Consider the following 22,027-nt stretch of genomic DNA (forward strand, 5'->3'; position numbering starts at 1 on the left):
TTCACAAGGTACTTTCAATCTATAGAGTGACTGGTTTACAGATAAAATTAATTTCCTGACCTTGGACTCCCAATCTTTTAAGCTTCTGAGGAGCTCCTGGTCGTTATAAAAAAAGGTAGAGCCCACAATAGGGGATTTGTCCCCGAGCAGCACCACACGGCCTGCCTACTCTCTCTCAGGGAAGGTTCCACGGTCTCTAGTCAGCTCACTTAGACTACAGTCTTGGGAAGGAGACCTCAGAACACCAGGCTGCCACTGCTTAGTGAAGAGAGGGCATTAAAACAGTTTCCCCATCAAAACTACACCAAATCAAACCAAACCAAAACAAGTCTGATTTGGGAATGTAATAATATAATACCTACTTGGCAAAAATGTATAGTTGGCTATAGAACAAAAAGAATGATCTGAATCTAAACTATTGCCTCTTAATCCTTTAATTAGACTAAGTCCTTCAGAAGGAAGCACAATTCATTGTTACTGAAGGAAATAAAGAGCAAATATAGACTGTGACATACCTACACACGTGTGCACATACACAACTTGACGTGTTCATACGAATATGAATGAACACTCACAGTGAAAGGCTCGGAGTCTACAAAGAAATTTATTTGTTCATGAGAGCCATGATTTGAAACATTAAAAAGTCCTTCTTGAAAAATGGTTTGGGGAAAATGTGGTGAGAGGGCGAGACCCAGCAATCCGCGGGCATGTTAAAAGGTGTGCACACACTCTCTTGGGTGAACTCTGCTCTGACTCCAGGCCAAGGCAGCCTGGCAGTGCCCAGACACCTGAGTGGCTGGAAGGCCCTGGCTCCAGAGAGAATTTACTTGGAATCTTTCTTCTTTTTCTTCTTCTTTTTCACTGGTGTTTCATCCACAGTAGCATCCACTGCTGCCTCAACCTGCTTTTGTAGCTTTTTCTTTTCTCTCTTTTTTTTGGGCTTTGGTGGTAAGTCCTGGTCATCATATAACCACATGCAGTCCTCTCCATCTTCAGCAGAAGCATCAGAATTCTTGTCCCCCTGAGGGTCTCCAAGCTGCTGCTCAGCTTGGTCTCTCTTTTTCTTGATCTTGGGTTGGATGTAATTCTCCACATTTTTATTTTTTGCCTCTTTCTTTCTTTTCTTTCCCCTTTTCCTTTCCATTTGGGTCTCTGGAAGGTCAGGCCCTGCAGCCACAACCTGTGGCTTGTTCTTTAGCTCTGCCATCCGCTTGGCAAAGTACTCCTGGATGGTGAAGGTGCTGGTTGTCGTAGTGGAGTTTTCATTCCCATCTGGAGTGGCAGGACTGGAATCATCCTGAGGTGTGAGAAAAGATTAAAACTGGTTAAATACCAGCTGTTTACTTGTCAGGGCATCCAGGAGGACTCCAGCTGGAGCCATTAGCCCTCAGCAGTTAGAGACCAGGCCGAGTACCAGGTATTCCTCGATCCCCCTCACATCCCACCCGGGTAGAAATGAACTGTAAAGCATAGAACAAAGTGGCAGACACTTTGGTTGAATACTATAGGGGGTGACAGGTTGAATAGATTGAAGATACCTTCAGAAAGTGAGCTGGAAAGTCACCTAAATGAAATTCAGAATAAACAGCACCTTAGCAACAATGTTATACATGGCGACCCCAGTCTGCCATGAAAAAGAGGGACACTGAAGTCCTCGAGCTTTGTGATCTTGTCAGATTCCAGCTCTGTTATGGATTACTCAGGTATTTGCACTGATGTGGAAATTTAGATGCCACATTCATATGTTAACCTTCCTATCACAGGAGCCAAGTGCCAACCTGGAACCTGGCGTGTTGGAAATACCTTCTTTCTCCTCCAAAGGCCAAGTGTGGGCCCCGGAACCTGTTCCAGGAGAGAAGGCACCAGGGCTGGGAATGCATGCGTTCCACCTTCCTCCCAGAAAGAACAAGTTAGCATGGCAGCCCTTCTCCCTTTGGCTGGGGATGGGGAGAAGGGAGATGCCTCCATCACTGCTCTGACATGGGCCAGGTACTCAGGTCTGTGTTAGTCTTGTTCCTAAATATGAGGAATCACTCACAACAGCTGAGGTTATGTAAGGTTTACATTTTAACTTCAAATAAATACGTTCCACTGTAAGGCTCGAAAAGAGAGAGAAAATTCATGCCTTAGTACAGTGGTCGGCAAACTCATTAGTCAACAGAGCCAAATATCAACAGTACAACGACTGAAATTTCTTTTGAGAGCCAAATTTTTTAAACTTAAACTTCTTCTAATGCCACTTCTTCAAAATAGACTCGCCCAGGCCGTGGTATTTTGTGGAAGAGCCACACTCAAGGGGCCAAAGAGCCACATGTGGCTCGCAAGCCGCAGTTTGCTGACCACTGCCTTAGTAGGTTGGGATAAAAAAAAGAAATGCTGGTGTCACTATATGGGTTGCACCTGGTTGGCAGTAATGTGATGAAAACGTAGGTGTGGAAAGGGAGACCCTTTATGATGAAGAATATAAGGACTATGCCTTATTAAATTTTAAATATTTTTACTGATTTTTAGAGAGAGAGGGAGAGGAACATTGATGAAAAGATGTGAGAGTAGAACACCAATTGGCTGACTCCAACATGCCCCGCACTGGGGATCAAGCCTCCAATTTGGGCATGTGCCCTGACCAGGAATCCAACCAGAAAGGAATGACACCCAACCAACTGACCCATACCGGCCAGGGCAAGACTATGCTTTAAGGAAAGTCAATTTCTAGAATAACTTTGCCCAGAGACTTTTAAAATAATCAAGCCATTTAATAATAATGCTAAATTTAGGTTTTCATAATTACCCGGCTTCTTCCTTCATATTCACTTACTCACATAGGAAGAGACTGGTTGGTTGACCCTCTCATGTTGGGAGGGTGGGAAAAGAGTTTTCTGAATGACTGTTTTCAAATTAGGACTGTGTAAGTTATTCCGAACTTGGCAGGAAGAAACTCAACTTTATTACAAACCAGCATGTATAAATGGACCATGTATTTTCTTGATAGAGCAGAACTTTAATGCGGGCTCAGTGGAATCAAAGTAGCATCACATTTGAAATTCTGGCAGAATCAATATCATACAACTGGACAATTGGATTTTGAGTGGCCAATGCCCTAGAGAGCTCTCACCAAAGGGTACCTTACCAACAACATCACACCTCATCTAATCAACACAAACCTTATTTTACCCAGGCCTAAAAAAACAAAGTCTGTGGTTAAAGTTTAAAATTTCAAAATGTAAAATGTAGAACATGTGGAATAACTGACTGGGCTTTTGGAAAGAAGTTTAAATGTTACCTGTCCGCATTCAATTTTGGCTGGAGCCCCACCAGGTAATTTTGAGAAAAATTTAAAAATAGCTGTCCCAGGAGACGAAAACAAGGTCACTTAGTCTTTCCGTTCTTCAAATGGGGAAAGAGAGCTGAAATGCTGCGCAGCAGAGTGGAAAAATCTCAGGGCTCTCTTGGTGCGAGGCAATCCCAGCTTAATGGACAAGAAAGGTCTTGCCTTCCCTATAAGGGCGCACAGCCACACACAGTCTCTGTGAAGGTGGCCTGTTTATGTAGAATAGGTCTCATCTAGTTTCATGGCATTAAAAGGAGTTTGTCAACTCTACTGGAGTGTATCTGTGTCTCAGGAATTCAAATTCAAGTGATAGCCTATGGCTCCCTACCTTGCTCACCTATTATTCCTGCTTTTCAGTTAAATCATGGGAACCAATTGCTGGTATTAATCACACTTTTCATTATTAGGAAATATAAGACAACTTTTGAGTCACCTGTTGAATTCAGAGGGCCGTTCTAATCCCAGAAAATAACCATGCTCGTTATAACTCCTCCAGTGGCAAAGACTGTAACAACCATGGGCCACTGCGCACCGGGCTTAGCAGGGCATGGAGACAAGCAAGAGAGGTGCCAGCACCCGAATCCTATTTATCCCGAGGAAAGTGTAGGCAGAACAATGACTTGCTGGGGAGAGCCCTTTAATGCCAGGGGCAGCCGCCCTCCCACACTGCTGCAATGTATCTGTTTTAAAAACCATAGAAACAAAGGAGGAATAGGATGTACAAGTAAATCTGATTCCAGTAGGAGCAATGCCCAGGACTCATATTTTACAAGCTCATAACTTATGATTTTATAAATCATAAACACAGTTTTACTACTGAGATTATAATCCCTGTTTCTGTATTCTTGGCCATGAATATGAAAAATGTACACCTTTTGGGAACCAAGATGGCGGCATAGTTAAACAACTAATCTGCTGCCTCACACAACAATTTCAAAAATACAACTAAAAGACAAAAACATCTACCACCCAGAACCACGGGAAAGCTGGCTGAGTGGAAGATTTACAACTAAGAGAAAGAAGCACAATCGCTGAAAAGCTGAGGTACGGAGGCACGCGAATCGGGCCGGCAGCGGGCGGCTGGGTGCACGGCTTTTCTTCAACCCACAGGGAGACAAGCTCCCGATCACTCTGAAATCCAGTTTCTGGGGACACTCGGGGGACCCAGGCACCTACGGGGAGAAGCTGGACTCTCGGCCATCGGGTCAGAAAGTGAGAGTGACTTTTTTGCAGTGGTGCGCCCAGCAATCATTGTTTACTGCGCTGGAGCGCGGGGCGCAGGGACTTGGAAACGTGGAAAGGCAGAGACGGCTGACGGCAGCCATCGCTGTTGGCCACGCCCCAGCTTAGTGACGTCCTGAGACCCCACCCAGCCCTGAGGCCCCGCCCCGCCCTGAGGCCCCGCCCTGAGGCCCCGCCCCGCACATTCTACAAACCCGCCCTGGCTCCACACAGCAGCTTTTGCATATAAATGGCCTGTTCTGGAGCAGCTTAACCAACTGCAGCTCCAGTCAGACTGCTCCAAAACCGCCCAAGCAAAGGAGGAGAAAACTAGCCCTTGCTGTAGCTCCTGCTAGGGGACACACAGTACACAAGGGTACACCAAGAGTGTCCACCTCAAGTAACTGGGAGGCTGACCCGTTGAACCAATAGGACACCTAGTACACAAAACTACCCTACCAACTTAGGGAAGCAGAGAATATGAGAAGGCAAGGAAACAGATCACAAACCAAAGAAATGGAGGAGAACAAGCGACTGGACATAGAGTTCAAAACCACGGTTATAAGGTTTTTCAAGAATTTCATGGAAAAGGCCGATAAATTCCATGAGGACCAACTAGAAATTAAACATACACTGACTGAGATAAAAAATATTATACAGAGACCCAAAAGCAGACTAGAGGATTGCAAGAATCAACTCAAAGATTTGGAATACAAAGAGGCCAAGGACACTCCTCCAGAGAAGCATGAAGAGAAGAGAATTCAGAAAGTTGAAGATAGTGTAAGAAGCCTCTGGGACAACTTCAAGCGTACCAACATCAGAATTATGGGGGTCCCAGAAGAAGAGAGAGAGCAAGATGCTGAAAACCTATTTGAAGAAATAATGAACGAAAACTTCCCCCACCTGATGAAAGAAATAGACTTACAAGTCCAGGAAGCGCACAGAACCCCAAACAAAAGGAATCCAAAGAGGACCACACCAAGACACATCATAATTAAAATGCCAAGGGCAAAAGACAAAGAGAGAATCTTACAAGCAGCAAGAGAAAAACAGTTAGTTACCTACAAGGGAGCTCCCATACGATTATCAGCTAATTTCTCAACAGAAACCATGCAGGCCAGACGGGAGTGGCAAGAAATATTCAAAGTGATGAATAGCAGGAACCTACAACCAAGACTACTCTACCCAGCAAAGTTATCATTCAGAATTGAAGGGCAGATAAAGAGCTTCACAGATAAGAAAAAGCTAAAGGAGTTCATCACCACCAAACCAGCATTATATGAAATGCTGAAAGGTATTCTTTAAAAAGAGGAAAAAGAAGAAGAAAGATAAAAATTATGAACAACAAATACATATCTATCAATAAGTGAATACAGATACTCAGTGTACTCTGTAATATAGATCTAAAAGTCAAGTGAATTAAAAATCTGAGGAACAGAATAAACTGGTGAACTTAAAAGAATCAGGCATAGAATGGGAGTGGATTGATAATTCTCAGGGGGAAAGGGGTGTCTGTGTGGGGAGTATGGGAAGAGACTGGACAAAAATCATACACCTATGGATAAGGACAGCGGGGGGGGGGGAGGTAAGGGAAGAGGGGGGGTAGGAACTGGGTGGTGGGGAGATATATGGGGAAAAAGGAGAAACAATTGTAATCTGAACAATAAAGATTCATTAAAAAAAAAAAAGAAGAAAGAAAAATGTACACCTTTTCAAGAAAAGGAATACTTTTCATATCTGCTCTCAACTTCAAAGTGAACAAGCACTGAGAAAATCACCAGTTACTTAGCATTTTGAAACAGAGTCAACTTGCATCTTCCCACGTTTCCATTCAACACATAACACAACCTCAAAAAACAATCTGTAATACCAATATGACTTTCATCACTTTGTGAACTGTGAAAATGTTCCAATTTGCTAACAGTATTCTAAAAACAAGTAAAATAAATTTACAAATACCTTGAAAACTTTCAGTTCCATACAAAATACTATCAAGAGATGTGTAGTTAATGCATGAATCATCTTACATTTATCTAATAAAGTCAAATCAGTAGGTTAAGTTAGGTAACTCCCAAGGTCCCTTGAGGTCTACAATGTACTCTTCTGTGAAAAGACATTTGGGTTGGCCATTGTTCTATGATCAGGAGAGAGAGAGGGAGAGTGAGGCAAGATAAGCAGGCAGCAGGGATGAGCTTGGTTCACAGACACCTATTACCCCAACTGTCCAGTCAGGATGCAGACGTGATAGCAATGAACTAGAGACTACCTACATGGAAAAGATATTTTCCATCACCTGAACGAAAGCATACAGCCAAGAGCAGATCCAGTAATACCGCTTAGAGAGCTGGATTGCTGAGTCTGTTTTAAGAATTTGTTTATACAGATGCTAAAACCAATAAAAACAAAAAACTGGAGTGACTATTAACTGGAATACAAATTTATTTTAAACTTAAGTCCTGGAAATCATCCCAATACTTCTAAGAAAGGTGGTAAGAAGCTGAAACTTTTAAAAAATGATAATAAATTCCCACTTTGTACTTCTGATTTGAAGATTCTCTTTTAATATACCTTGGCTTAAAAAATCTCCAGAGCCTTCACAGCCTCTAAACTTGTGTTCTCAAAAGGCAGCACGTGAGGAACATGCTAATGGTGCTCTCTGGCTGGAACTGAAAATGTGGCGGGCTAAGGGAATGCATAACCTGGCAATGTCTCCCCTGCCTTTTATGCCTCCACAGTCTGAGCTTTTTCAAGTCCTGCTCGAATGCCGACAGTTGCCGCTGCTGTCTAGTATGGCACAGGCAGGCTGTGATTTGGGTACAATGAAGGATAAAGGTGGTCAAGTCTGCACGAGCAGGAGCGAGGGCTCTGCCTGTGGAAGCCACCAGTCCTTTTGCTGGCCAGGGTGTCCTGCCCCTCATCTGGGCAGGGACATGTCACATGTAACGTGCATGTCCAGGACCAAGCAGAATACCTGAGATGAAGAAGCTTTTCAAAGAGCCTAGTGGACGAGGGGAACTGGTGAGGAAATGAGCAAAACAGTTTTTTAAATATCCCCCTAGATTTGTAATATCCACTATTCTATGTCCCCTATCATTAATTATTATTAAAAAGACCCAAAGGCACAGTTAGACCCCTGAAGTATTTTCCACGTATTATAGAAGCGACTCTTTGTAAAATACAAATAGAAGCAGTTTCTTGTGTTATTCTAAAAAATGGTTTCACAGATTAATCTTGTCTGTTCTCAGCAAATGTCACAGTGTTCTCATTTCTTTCAGAGCTGGTGAGTGTAACAATATGTGTTAAAAAATACTGACCATCGATTTTCCCAATTACAGTGAGGGCCTTAATTTCTCCCCAATCAGAAATATTCTGTGGGTTAGAGCTCAGGAGGGCCTGTTCCCTCATCAGGACTCTCAGGTTTAAAGTCACAGGAGCCCTGCAAGATTGCTCCACTCATCACGTAAGGAACTACTCTCTGTGGCCACACCTCGGTGTGCTGAGAAAGCAGCTGTCATCTCTTAGACGCCTTTAACATGCCCGTCACTTATCATCATATGTCATCTCATGCGACGTGCACAGCAGCGATCTGAGAGGCATCCTCTCCATTTCTCAGAGGTAAAAACAGACTCGCCCTTTCTCCTTCCATCACAGCACACTAACTTCCAGCCTGCATCACACAGTCTCACTTGTCCCTGTTTCCCTATATAATTGGTCATATAATCCAGGGACCAAGGTCCACACTCAACTTTATAAGGGCACAGTTAACTGATGCAAAAGCTTCACGTAGAAAAAAATGTCCCCCCTGAAATAGACACTACTTTCTAAACAGAAAACCGCTATTAGCTAGTTTGTAATTCATATAAATTAAATATAGCTTAAAGCCAGGTGTAAGAGTTTATACTTTGTCAAATTAGCATGTAGTTGTACCTGACAAAGTGTGAGTGCTTTAAAGCAGGAACTAAAACCGAAGTCCACCCTTCCACCTAAGGCAGGACTCTTTGCTGGACAGATGTCAGACAACTTCCACCTGGGCACTTCCAATACCGACAGTGATTACTTGGTGTGGCAGGTGGTTCACTCCACCGTGAACTTGCTTTGTCTTAGTTTTCTCCTCAGTAATAGGCATATTCAAGTGGTTTATGGCTGTACACTGTATGAGTGTAATGTCTAGAGCCAGAGAATCGTAAAGCCTAAACCTATTTCTGGCAACTCCGAATTACCACTGGAATTGGGGTGGGGGTGGGGGTTAAGGTTGTTGTTGGGGGGGGGGGGGGGATGCAAAGAACACAAGACCTTGCCGAGAGAACTCCTTAAGACATCAATTATGATATATCACAATCATCTCAGGTGCCTGAAAGATGCCCCAAACTACGCATGACAACTTTTCTCAAATGTCTACACGATTATCAGTCTGTTCTTTGTTTCGTTTAGGTATTCTTTCCAGAGGCTTTGCAGCTCAATGAGCATCTGCTCAAGCTCTTCTGGGTTCCTCTGTCATTCAAACATGTATACTGAGATGGATTAACAGTAAAATGCCCTAATAAAGTGGACTGTTATGATTCTCATTAGAATGTTGTTAGTATCTTTTGGACAGAGAATTATTTGGGGCATATGCACCATAAATATAAAATCCTACTACTTATGATAAGCATACCAGTCCAGGGATAGGGTTTCAAAGGCAAAACCTTTCATCTCACAGCCTCTGTCATAAGTCACTGCTGATCTTAAGTGACAAGGTGATTGAAGCCTTTTGATTTCCATATTAAGATACAGAGATCATGTTGCAACAGTAATCCTTCAATGAACTTTTCTCATTGAAAGAAAAAGTAGGCACCAAGAGCTCAGGGGTAATGGATTTAGCAATTGGGGTTCTTAGCTCTGAGAGCTCTTGCTTGTGATGAATAAATACACCCCAGCCAGTCTGTTGTCAGCTCCGACTGGATTAGTCTGTGAAAAATTAAGAAAGCTTGGCAAGTGAGTAGTTTGAAAGAACATCTTGTGTGTGTTTCAAACTTTATAGCAGGACCCTTCTGACAAACATGAATTATGCCTTGACATACTCCTGGGATTTAGACATTACACCCAACCACTTTGGACAGAGATAAATTCAGGTAAAAGTGATTCCATGACTCATTAAGCTGAAGGGAGTGCTGGAATGTTTGGGCACCAAGCCTTCGCTGATACAGGGGGCAGAATGAGCTGATGGAGTCACTCGTTATGCAGGATACAGTGCTCCTACAGCTCCTGTGTATGTAGTCAAGTGCATCACCTCCTTGAAGATCAAGTACAAAACTGTCTCCTTCAACAAGTCCGAATCCCTCCCTGTGGAATACCCTCATGTTCACTTTCAGTGACTAGTAATTAGTTACTTCTATTTTCTGGTTTTGTATAATTTGCTTTGTAAGCATCTTCCCAAGGGAATTTTAAGTTCCTGGAGACACAGACAATTTCTATTTCATTTATATTGGGCACATCCTCTCTAATGAGGAACAAACATATGAATGCTCAAGGAAAGCACAAGAAACACCAAGCCCAAGCAGATCCAGGCTGGGAAGCGCTCCCACTGAACCATAAGCCTTGTATTTGTTGGCATAGATTTGTCGGCACGCCAGCGAATGACTAGAAGGGGTTTGGAAGGGTAGGAAGGAAAGAGAGAGTCAACGTTCTGCAGTGTATATTCTTCGCATCCAGATAAAACCATTCCCTTCTCATCAGATGCCACTTTGCCGTCTGGTGCAAACTGCCTCTCTAACTGCGGCAAGTACATCTGAGTGCCTTCTGGTGTGAACATCCAATGACTCCCTGTGGCCTTAGTGACGCAGAGGAACCCAGTCAGACAATCCATACATTTCTCCTCTGGTCTGACCGCCACGTTCATTCTGTGGGACTGGCTGAACACAGCAGTAGAACAGCCTGTGGGCTGGACTGTTCTCGCCATGAAAAGGAAAGGCTGGAGAGCCAGGGAGTTCCAGGGCATATCAGAGGCAAAGGTGGGAGCTCATTCTGAGAAGGCAAACAGGTGGATAAGAGTTCCACCAGAAGTCCCAGTAGCAAGTTGTTCAAGTGCAGCATACTTTATATTTTGAACTGAAAATAGGACCTGGGAAAGCTTTTGATTCTCGGGAGTCATTAGATGGGTTTGCCTTCACAGGTTGAGCTAAAGCAGTGACCCACACTGCTCGTTAGGAAGCAGGGATTGTGCCGCTATGAGGGCATTTCTTCTCTTGTTTTCTATGGCAGCTTTTTGGTTTCCCTATGATTGAAAACATTCGGTACAAGAAGCTACTTTTGCACTCACAAACAGTTTATTCAAGTGTGAAATCATGGTGTGTTTTTCAAGGTATCTATCACTCACATCTGGAGTTAGATTAAATACACAGTCTCAATAATAACCAGCCTTAAGAGAATCTGCCTGACAAACGCAATCACTGTTAGTGCCAGCAAGCTTGACAAGAGTTAAAAACAAATACAAAACTCCACTGATTGAAGTGGGGGTTGAGACCAAAATATAGTTAACAGAACTAGAATTATACAGCAACTCAATTGGAAAACGCCTTCAGAAATGATGTGTGGATGTGTGTGTGATGTGTGTGTGCTTGTGGGAACAGGTCTGGGAACCCATGGCATGTACAGAAACCCACTCAGCAGGAATTCCCGGAGGTTCTCTCCGGAACAGGGTTGGTAAACTAGGGCCCAAAGGCCAAGTTCAGCCTGCTGGCTGCCTATCTTTGTACCCCTTGCAAACTAAGTATGGCTTTTATATTTTTAAATGGTTGGGGTAAAAAAAAATTGAAAGAATATTACATGTGAAAATTACATGAATTTCAAATATCAGTGTCCATAAGTAAAGTTTTGAATTTCATCAGTAAAAATATGTGGAAATTTGTGTTTTTTTCTCTAGTATTTAAGTAAACACAAAAAGTGTTAAGTAAATATTTGTTGAATGAGTGAATGAATATGTTTATTATGAAATATGATCTCTTTTTTGGAAATGTTTGATGTACACACACACACACACACACACACACACACAGAATTGGAGGACTTTGGGTTTTGATGAAGTGTCTCGATGTCTTAATGAGCTATGCTAGTAAATGGTGGAGAGGCTGCTAACTGCTGTCTGATTTCAAGCAGCAAAGGATGACAGACAAGCACAAAGGGAACTCTCAACACCCCATAAGCACGCAGAGATACCTTTCTAACAATTTGGCATTAGACCTTGGCTGGAATTTATAAACTCAGACAAATGAACTGGGCATCTCAGAGATGACAACGGGGAAGGAAAGAATATCTTGCTTTTCACTGGACACTAGTAGAGAAATACAAGCAATGCCAAATTCCTCATATGAAGGCCAATGCTAACAAAGCTGTTCATTTTTTTTTCCACTTGCCTAGTCAGCTGCTCACATTACCACTCATTAAGAAAAGCCAACATAAACATGTTTTAAGAGGATGGTTCTCTATGGCAACAACTTCTCAAGTAATTGACATCAGAACTACTGACAAGAGTCATACAGCCTCTGGGGGAAAGAGGGGAAAGAAAAGAGAGCAGGTTTCCTGCCTCCCTGAAAGGTCCTACCACTTGGAAAGTTGCAGTGACTCATGTGACAACATTTCACAACACACTGGCCATTCTGAGATAAACGAGGCTCCTCCAAAGCCTGAAATGATCAATGTGACATGAGCACCGACTTTTGTGGATGAATCTAAAAATAATCCAAATTGACTACATTTTATAATTCTAGGTCAACTGGTTCCCTTCCTTCTCTCTGGAGGCAGGATACATGGCTTTTATAAGTAATTAAAGGCTAGTACCCAAATCTCAAAAAAATAGAAACAGGGGCTAACAGAGGGTCTGTCTCTTCCATCTTTACTTCACAGAAAATTCCTTAAGAATCATGACAACTCAAATTTAGGTTCCTTATTAAAGAAAACATGGCATTTTGGGAAGATGTTAGAGAACCTCATATTTTGAAAGTAGGAATAGAGTATGAATCTGGAATAATCAGGATTGTTTTTAAAAGAAAGGTATATTAATTTAGGCAAATAAAGTTACAAACAGAAAAGTCCCCTTGCTCAGTTTTTGAATACTATATAAGATTAATCTTCACATAGACTCTTTTTAATTGAGTAGAAATCAAAGCAGTAAATAAAACCATGTGAAGGAGTAATTTCATAGGGCAAAATATTTCTATGTTTAGAAGATATTTAAGTTAGTAAGAGTAAGTTAAATTCTGAACTCATTGAGTCATGTAATATAAGTAAGTTACACAACAATAAGATACTGAGATGGCTGAGGTAAAAAAAGATTTGGCCATCCAGTCCTTCATTAACATCCATTGAGCGGCTACTGTTTACCTGACTGGGGCAGGGGCCCAGAGACAGACTATAAAAAATAAAATAATAATAATACATTGGGAGAATTTAGGTGGCAGGTTTTTTGTTGTTGTTGTTGTTAAAAATATGTTTTTATTGATTTTAAGAGAGAGAAGAAGGGAAAGGGCTAGAGAGACAGAAACATCAATGAGAAAGCAACATCATGGATCAGCTGCCTCCTGTACACCCCCTCACTGGGGATTGAGCCTGCAACCCAGGCATGTGCCCCGACCAGGAATCGAACTGCTGACCTTCTTGGTTCAACCACTGAGCCACAGCAGCCAGGCAGAATTTACTTTTTGAATAGACAGAAACTAAACTAGAAAACAACTCCATTCAACAAAACCTTTAACCAATTAAATTGAGATTACAATTCCAAAGAGCTCATAAAAAAACATTATTACTGCTATTAAATATATAATCGTAGTTTTACACAGCTATAATATTTTATTTTATAAGCAAGAAAGATATTAAAAGTTTAAGCAAAAAAGAACAAGTAATACTGCTTCCCAACCTGTCCAGAATACGAAAAGATTCCTTAAAGCAAGACCTGCCTCTTGTCTGTCGTCGCTAACAGGCTCATCCTCTGTGGAAATTTGATGCCCTATATCACAGTGCTTCTTAAACTACCAGGGAAAAAGTGTCATTTTTTATTTTGAAAATCTACAATCTATTGGGGGCAAGATTTTTATAAAATGCAAACTTTTTTTAATTACTAGGAAAATAAAATTTTAAGACATAAAACACAAGTTCCAATTTATAAAAGTTTCTAAATGCTTACTATCAATTTGTGTCCTGGTGTGTGGACCATACCTTGAGTGGTACTGGTATAAAATATTAGCTACTGACGGAAAGTCAGGAAAGTGCTAAATTCATTGTAGTAAAAGTTGACAGTGACCTGGGCATCAAAAAATCCAACTCACACCTGACAGACTGTGTGATCTTGAACAAGTTATTGGCCTTTCTGGGTCTTAAAGTGAATAATTTGCAAAACAAGGAAGTAGGACTACACAGTGTTGTTGTTTTTTCCAAACATGCTGTAGTTTTAGCACAACTTTCTTCAAAGGAAATCTGAAACAGAAGGCCAGTATGTAACACATCGGAAGACCCGTGGTTGATATGAGGCTGGGGGAACCAAAGCTCATGTCCTAACCTCCTCGCCCCTTGTAAGACCTTTGAGGCACCTGTGAGAAACTCCTAGGGTGTGTGGAATACAGTTTAAAAAACAGCCATGTTTGAAAGGTTCATTGCAATTCTAACATTCACTGTAGCCCAGATAATTTCATAGCACTCATCAACAGGAGACTAAGAAGCTTTCAACAATAAAACTGGACCTATTATGTAATACACACAATTCTGAAACTGTCATTAACTGTTGGAATTCCAACCATTGGCTGTCTGTCAGAACCGTCCAGTGACCAATTTCTTCTGAAAATGGTAGCAAAATATTAAGTGTGGCCTCCTCAATACTATGAAGTCATAGGTTGCAAACTGGGTGCTCTCTGATCCAGATGACAGGATGATATCAAGATTTGCTGACTCTTCTGGCTTTATCTGGGGAGGCTCTGAAGAGGACCAAGATGGGAGATGGTAACACCCAAACCCACGTCACCAGAGTCCCCACCACAGTCGCTGCAGATGACAGTACGAGAAAAAAAGCACTGCTTTCTCACCAACCACCGGCCGCGCTCTAACCTAAAGGAAGGGAACTCTTCATCCTATTTTCATTACATCACAGGATGGAAATCTGGGAGAGAATGTTATTTTTGCTTTTCTGGCAGGACAGAGGAACCGAAGGAAAAAGGAGCCAATATTTTGCTCTTCCCCTCCAATACTCTGCCATCTGTGTATCAATTTCTTCTTATCATAGAAGCTCTTAAAACCACTTGCCTGGTCTGTCAACAAACAAAAAGCCAAATCTAATCCTTTCAGGCCAAACCTATGTCCTGGCAAAAGTCTAACCAAACAGAACAGCCCAGTGACTTAGAACTCTTGGGTTGTTTTGATAGTCCCCCTATCCCTTTCTTTTTATTCTTCTTTTTAAAAGAGTGTCTTATTATGAAGTCATGCTTGTTGATCTAGAAGACAGCATTTTTTTTTACTGGTACTAAAACAAAACGCAGTGACCCACTTTCTCCTTTTTGGTTCTTATAGAAAGTAGAGGCAGGCCCCAGAACCCTGTTTGAAGTCCTTGCTGCCAGGAGATGGTCGGTTTATGTCTCTTGTCCTAGGACAGGAAAAGGATGCACTCTCGGCACCGTGTGCTAGGGAGAGATAAGACCAGAGATTTCTGTCCTCAGTACCTTATCAGCTTTTCCTGCTACTTTCCAGAGCAGACAGCACTGTGACTGGCAATAAACTAAACTAGCTGAAGGGGGGCCGGGTGTATGAGCAGCTTGGGGATTGGAGGGAGTGATGTAGGAAGGGGTGTAGGATGAGGAAAAGAGATGAGGCTTTTAATATATCTTAAAATGGTCTGGCCCAAATAAAATTGCCTTTAAAAAGAAAACACGTTTTCTATCTCCTTTTGTTACAACTTCAGCAACAGGGATAGAAGTTTTTATAAGAACTTCCTTTCTGGTTGGAATGCACCAACACTTTCCTTGCTTTGAGCCCTGCCCATAACTGTCTTGTGCTACTGGCTCCTGCGCACGTAGCACAAGACTGATCTGCTGTGGGCGCCAATCTTCTGTGGGTCCTCTGACGGGAGGCCCATAGACCACAGACTGCAGAGGGAATGCTTCTTCTGGGCACATGTGCCTCCATTTAGACAACCAGTGTTTGCTGGGGCCAGGGCACTCACAATTCCATTTCCATATTGCAAAGGAATGAGCAAAGCTATGAGTCACTCCTCCAAATTCATTGAGGACCTCTTCATTCTGCAACAAATCACTCCTGTGAATCCAAGAATTATACACTGTGGAAATCCTGGTCTTTTGGCAGGTGGGAAACAAAGCTGCTGAAGAATCTAGACTAAGTAGGTAAATTTAAAATTAGTTATGGCCTCAGTTATTTCTACTCATGCTAAAGCAATACAAATTTGGGGTGGGGGGGGGGGGTCCCCTCAGCCCAACCTGCACCCTCTCCAATCTGGGACTCCTCGGGGGATGTCTGACTGTGGGATTGGGCCTAAACCGGCAGTCAGACATTCCTCTCACAATCCAGGACTGCTGGCTCCTAATCACTCGCCTGCCTGCCTGATCGATGCCTAACTGCTCCCCTGCTGGCCTGATTGCCCCCAACTGCCCTCCCCTGCCAGCTCGGTCGCCCCCAACTGCCTTCCCCTGCCAGCCCAGTCGCCCCCAACTGCCCTCCCCTGCCGGCCCAGTCGCCAACTGCCCTCCCCTGCTGGCCTGGTGACCCCCAACTGCCCTCCCCTGCTGGCCCGGTAACTGCCAACTACCCTCCCCTGCCGGCCCGGTCACCCCAAACTGCTCTCCCCTGCTGGCCCGGTAACTGCCAACTACCCTCCCTTGCCGGCCCGGTCACCCCAAACTGCCCTCCCCCGTAGACCTGGTTGCCCCTAACTGCCCTCCCCTGCTGGCCTTGTTGCCCCCAACTGCCCTCCCTTGCTGGCCTGGTCGCCCCTAACTACCCTCCCCTGCTGACCACCTTGTGGCGGCCATCTTTGACCACATGGGGGCGGCCATCTTGTGCGAGGATGTGAGGGTCAATTTGCATATTACCTCTTTATTATATAGGATACTAAAAGCCTATGCACGAAATTCCTACAAAGGACTTGGCCTTTGCAGCTCTGGCTGCCTCACGGCCCTGCGGCCCCACGCCCCCGCCCACTGGTCTGTCTGGAAGGTGGTTCCAAAAGGTCGTTCCGCTGCCCGGTCTATTTAGCATATTAGCTCTTTATTATATAGGATTTCAGTATGTATCTCTACAAAGAGAAGATTTCTAAGAAAAATCCATAACTATAATAACATTATCACATGAAAAGATTTACATAAAATATTTCAGAGAGGAAGGGAGAGGGAGATGGAAACATCAATGATGAGAGAAAATCATTGATCGGCTGCCTCCTGCATGCCCCCTACTGGGGATTGAGCCCACAACCCGGGCATGTGCCCTGGACCAGAATTGAACCCAGGACTCTTCAGTCCGCAGGTTGACGCTCTATCCACTGAGCCAAACCAGCTAGGGCTAAGTTATTTCTTATTACAAGTTATTTGAAGAGGTCCAAATACTGTGATTGATTGATATCTCTCATTTCAATTTCCTGTTGATGAAACCAAGTCATTTGTCCTACAGAGTTCCTTCAAGATCTGGATTTTACTGAATGGATGGACTTATAATATGGGTTAAAATGTTCCTCGTGTATGTACTGTGAAGTTTCATCTAGAAGCAGCCTTTCTAATGTAGCATGTCGTTTTATGAAAAATTGGGATGGATTCATGGTTAAGTAAGCTGAAGAAATAAACCTCTGCTATTCCTCCCTTTGATTTAAAATGCACATTTATAATCTGAGTTGTTAAACTTCAGAATTTCCCAAACTTATTTCACTTTGAAAACAGTTTTGGTATAACAACCACTGACATCCCATGGAATTCGCATTCTGCTGAGCCTACTTTGAGGTTTGCTCACACAGATATTGCCATGACCTGGATAAAATGTGCAACTTTTTTTTTTTTTATTAAATCTTATAGTAAATCTTTGATTGACCTGGGTCTTTCTAAGGGGGTGGGTTTTTACCATGGGACACACATTTTATGCAAAAATGGCAGATACCTGGCAGGGAAGTGAAAAGAGGACTGGCCAAGCATTCTGCTATGAACAACCAGCTTGCTAGATGACCCTGGGAGAAGAGGCTAGCTCCTCCCTAGACATGCCATTATTGAAATGGGAAAATCTCTTCTCAGGCTTAGTCAGAAAAATCACTCTTCCATCTTGGAATGGAAGGTGGCAGAGAAATAACATGTCCTAAACCATGTCAAGTATGTATGGATCAAGTTTTAAGACTTCCTACTATCTAACCATATTTCCTTTTTAGTATATGCAAAAGCAGGAAGAGCTGCACAGTCTGTCCAATCAAATAACCAAGATGAAGAAGAAAGATCTTGATATTGAGTTTTCCTTAAAAGTCTGAAAATTTCAAACAACAGAATAGTGAATAATTTATAAAGCGATCAAGAGGATAAAAATGGGCCCGGCTGGCATGGCTCAGTGGTTGAGTGTCGACCTATGAACCAGGAGGTCACGGTTCGATTCCTGGTCAGGGCACATGCCCAGGTTGCAGGCTAAATCCCAAGTAGCGGGTGTGCAGGAAGCAGCTGATCCATGATTCTCTCTCATCATTGATACTTCTCTTTCTCTCTCTCTCTGAAATCAATAAAAATGTATTTTTTTGAAAATGGGAAACATAATCAGGAACCAATGGACATATAACACAATTAAAATTTAAGAAAGCAATTTATAAAAATAAAATTAAACAAATGAACCTGACTGTGTCACCAGCTAGTTGAATACCTACACAGAACAAAATTCCAAATGAGTTTAAAACACCATAATTTGACTGTACATAACCTAATGCGATATACCTTAAGGACAAAACAAAATGGCCAACCTCTGTCCCCCCCCAAAAAACACCCTCTTTCTCTTTTTTGAAAAATAATCAAGTTATTGGTGTTATTTTGTAACTATTGTGTATATACTGGGAAATAAGCAGGTGAGTAATGTAATATTTTAATGCTTTTACTGTGAGTAAAATATTAATGAGATTAAGTCTTTGTAGTCCTGAATTTTAATTGGCAATATGCATATAAACTCATATTATATTTTAACATTAAAAAATTTTGCCAAAACCGGTTTGGCTCAGTGGATAGAGCGTCGGCCTGCGGACTCAAGGGTCCCGGGTTCGATTCTGGTCAAGGGCATGTACCTTGGTTGCGGGCACATCCCAGTAGGGGGTGTGCAAGAGGCAGCTGATCGATGTTTCTCTCTCATCGATGTTTCTAACTCTCTATCCCTCTCTCTTCCTCTCTGTAAAAAAATCAATAAAATATATATTAAAAAAAATTTATAGTTCTATCCATGGAATAAGGTCTAGGAACAAAAGCAAACTGGTGACTATAAGTAACCCTACTGCTCAGATTGTGGTCTCTAAACATCATTTACCACCAAAGAAACCAGAGAGAAATGGACTCCGAGTCTAGGACAGCAAATGTAAAAGGTAGGCCTGGAAAATCTTATACTAGGTAGGAAGGAGTGATCAAACACCATTTAGGGTCATATCAGAAGAATTCAAGAACTAACATCAAGAGGCTTCTACTGGGCAAAGATGGAAAATTTGATCCTCAATGAAGACAATAAATGCAACAGACTGAAACAAAGCAAATATATTTCAATCCACGAGTGACAAAAAAAGGGAAAACTCATTGGTAAATAAAGGAAACAAGTAAAATATTTATTACTTATATATTACCTCAGGGTAATCAAATAGTAGATATGTAAAAATGTCTATTCTAAATTTTATTCTAAAAATGAAGAAAAAAGGAAGGAGATATAGAGAGGAAATTCATAGACTGAAAAAACTTAAAAAGATATATGAACCAATTGTTATCTATGACCCTTATTTGGATCTCATTCAAACAAAGAAACTGTAAAGAAAACCAAAATTCAGGACACTTATAAAAATTGAAACTCTGAACACTTACTGATGATAGTATGCAATAATTATCAATTTTTACATAATAATGGTCTTGGAGTTATACATTTAAAAATATGCTTTTAACTTTACAAGATATACACTGAGTGGCCAGATTATTATGATCTCTGAATGCATAATAATCTGGCCACTCAGTGTGTGTGTGTGTGTGTGTGTGTGTGTGTGTGTGTGTGTGTGTGTATTAGAGGCCTGGAGCATGAATTCGTGCATGGGTGGGGTCCAGCCAGCCTGGCCAGGGGGAGGGGACATGGGCAGTTGGCCGGCCTGCCTGCTGGTCGAATTCCTGGTTGAGGGGACAATTTGCATATTAGCCTTTTATTATATAGTATATACACTGAGTGGCCAGATTATTAGATGTTCAGAGATCATAATAATCTGACCACTCAGTGTATACTAAGGTGTTGAAATATTTGTGGATGAAATGTTATGATTTCTGGGATTTATTTAAAAGTAACACAGAGGGGAGAAGTGTGCAGGGTAAGTGCCCCTCTCAATGCACCTTTACAGTCTAGTCACATCCTCTACTTGTTCCCTCAAAGGCCCTTGGTTTCTTCAAGGATTTGTGTCTTTGTGGATATGGTTTTCTTTTCTCCTCATAAGGCCTCTCAACCTGGCTGACCTGCTGCTCCTTTAAGATACCACACTTGTGCCACCTTCTTTAATCTCTGCAAGCTAAATTCATCGCTACATAATATCTGTCATGTCCCAGACCTCCGGCACTTGAGGCCTTTGCTCCAGCTGATTGTGTGCATCTCTGGCTTCCCATCTAGACTGAGTAGAGACTGTGTCTCATTTAATCATCTGTCATGCAACAATGCCATTGGACAAACATCTGAGCTGAGTAGAAAAAGGAATTGGAAGGGTCTAGAACAGGGGGACTAGATAGGAAGAAAACAATTAAAATTATATTAGTTAGAAGAATAATGATGAAATAATAAGAGATTACTCTGAAACGAGACATATTCAAGACTAGCCTTGTAAAGACACTAAGTCAGCTGAGCCTGATCTCATGGTTTTAAGTCATCCTATAGCTGACTAGAAAGCCGGTTCTGTCTTAGCTCACTTATAACTTCAGTTCATAGAAGGCTGATTTTATCCATTAATTTTAAGAAAGTGGCCTCATGGTATCAGCCTATAGATCTAGGCCTTATAAGGACAAAGGAGTCTAAAATAAACTGTAAACAATAATGATAATGTCACATGCATCATGATTAATCCAATTCTGAGTAACTGGGGTCCATTCAAAACCAAAATAATATAAATACCATGTTTTTGTTTCCCTAATAATGTATTTACCATCTTAACAGGGAGGGATGGAATGAGTGTGAGCATGATAATCTAAAATTAAATGATCGATTTAACTGAATAAATAACGTCATTGTTTGTTTAACTTTATAAAGTATACCATAAATGTTTTTTTAAAAGATTTCTTAGGATCGTATGTTGGAAGAAATAGAAACCCCACCAAATCTCGGTTACTGAAATCAAGACATAAAATAAATTTAAGCTCTAACTAGAAAGCTATTTGGAGTTCAGGCTCACAAAATGCTTCAAAGCCAGGCAAGTAAAACTTAAAACCTCCATATGACTTTAAGAGTCATAATGGGAATTACAAAAGGAGTCCTGGACCAATGTCAGTGGACAAAAGTGACTGGAGGATGGTTGTCATAATTACTACTACTTTGCTTCAAACAACTCTTTCTGATGCAGAAAAGATAAACTTGTCAACAGAACAGATGACAAATTAAAACCCAACCATTTTAGCCTTATGCTGTTTGCAGAGACTGGGGCTCTTCTAAGAAATAAAGCTCAGAGTGAACTTCCAAGGCTCAGCTGGGTTCAGACAAGGACTAACATAACCTTGAAAAGTAAAGAGACTTACCAGCACTCTGATACCTAATAAACAGAGAACTTATATTTTAAATCTTATGGAAGAAAAAAAATATTTGGGAAATTCCTGTAAAGTTTCATTTTAAAGGTTGAGGTTTTAAAATTTTCTTTGATTATTTTAAGGTGGTTCAATGGAATTACATAAAATTACAATTTAATGACTGATAAGCATAAAAATATATTAAACTACACAGAGCTATTAGTGAAATCCTACCAATTTAGGGCTAAGTTTAAACTACATACATTATTTTATAAAAGGGTTAGCCTAGCAAATGAACAAATCAGAGTCCTCAGTATTTTACTTTAGAACCAAAGACTACAAAAGACAAGATTCTTAAACTCCATCCAATAGTGTTTTGATGATATATTATCCAAATGATTTAATTACAAAATAGTTTGAATTACAAAGAACTATTAAGGCTAAGGGAAGTACTTATTTAAATTACTTAAAAGAAATGCTTTCAGGTAGCTTCAAGCAATTTAGTAATGGGCATTTATATACAAACATTTGCTGTGCTAATGACAATTAGTTCTTATCA

General features: G+C 41.5%; 1 protein-coding gene across 1 annotated transcript in view; it reads right to left on the reverse strand.

Annotated features, from left to right (window-relative positions):
* Nucleotides 1-585: 585 nt before the first annotated feature.
* PINX1 (PIN2 (TERF1) interacting telomerase inhibitor 1) overlaps nt 586-22,027 on the reverse strand; it is a 78,752-nt gene continuing 57,310 nt past the window's right edge. Inside the window, exon 7 of the mRNA XM_008150760.3 lies at nt 586-1,297. Coding sequence (XP_008148982.2) covers nt 824-1,297 — 474 coding nt within the window. The 3' untranslated portion in view covers nt 586-823. The remainder of the gene's footprint in view (nt 1,298-22,027) is intronic.

Source organism: Eptesicus fuscus, chromosome 6, assembly GCF_027574615.1.
Source record: "Eptesicus fuscus isolate TK198812 chromosome 6, DD_ASM_mEF_20220401, whole genome shotgun sequence".
NCBI classification, from domain to species: Eukaryota; Metazoa; Chordata; class Mammalia; order Chiroptera; family Vespertilionidae; genus Eptesicus; species Eptesicus fuscus.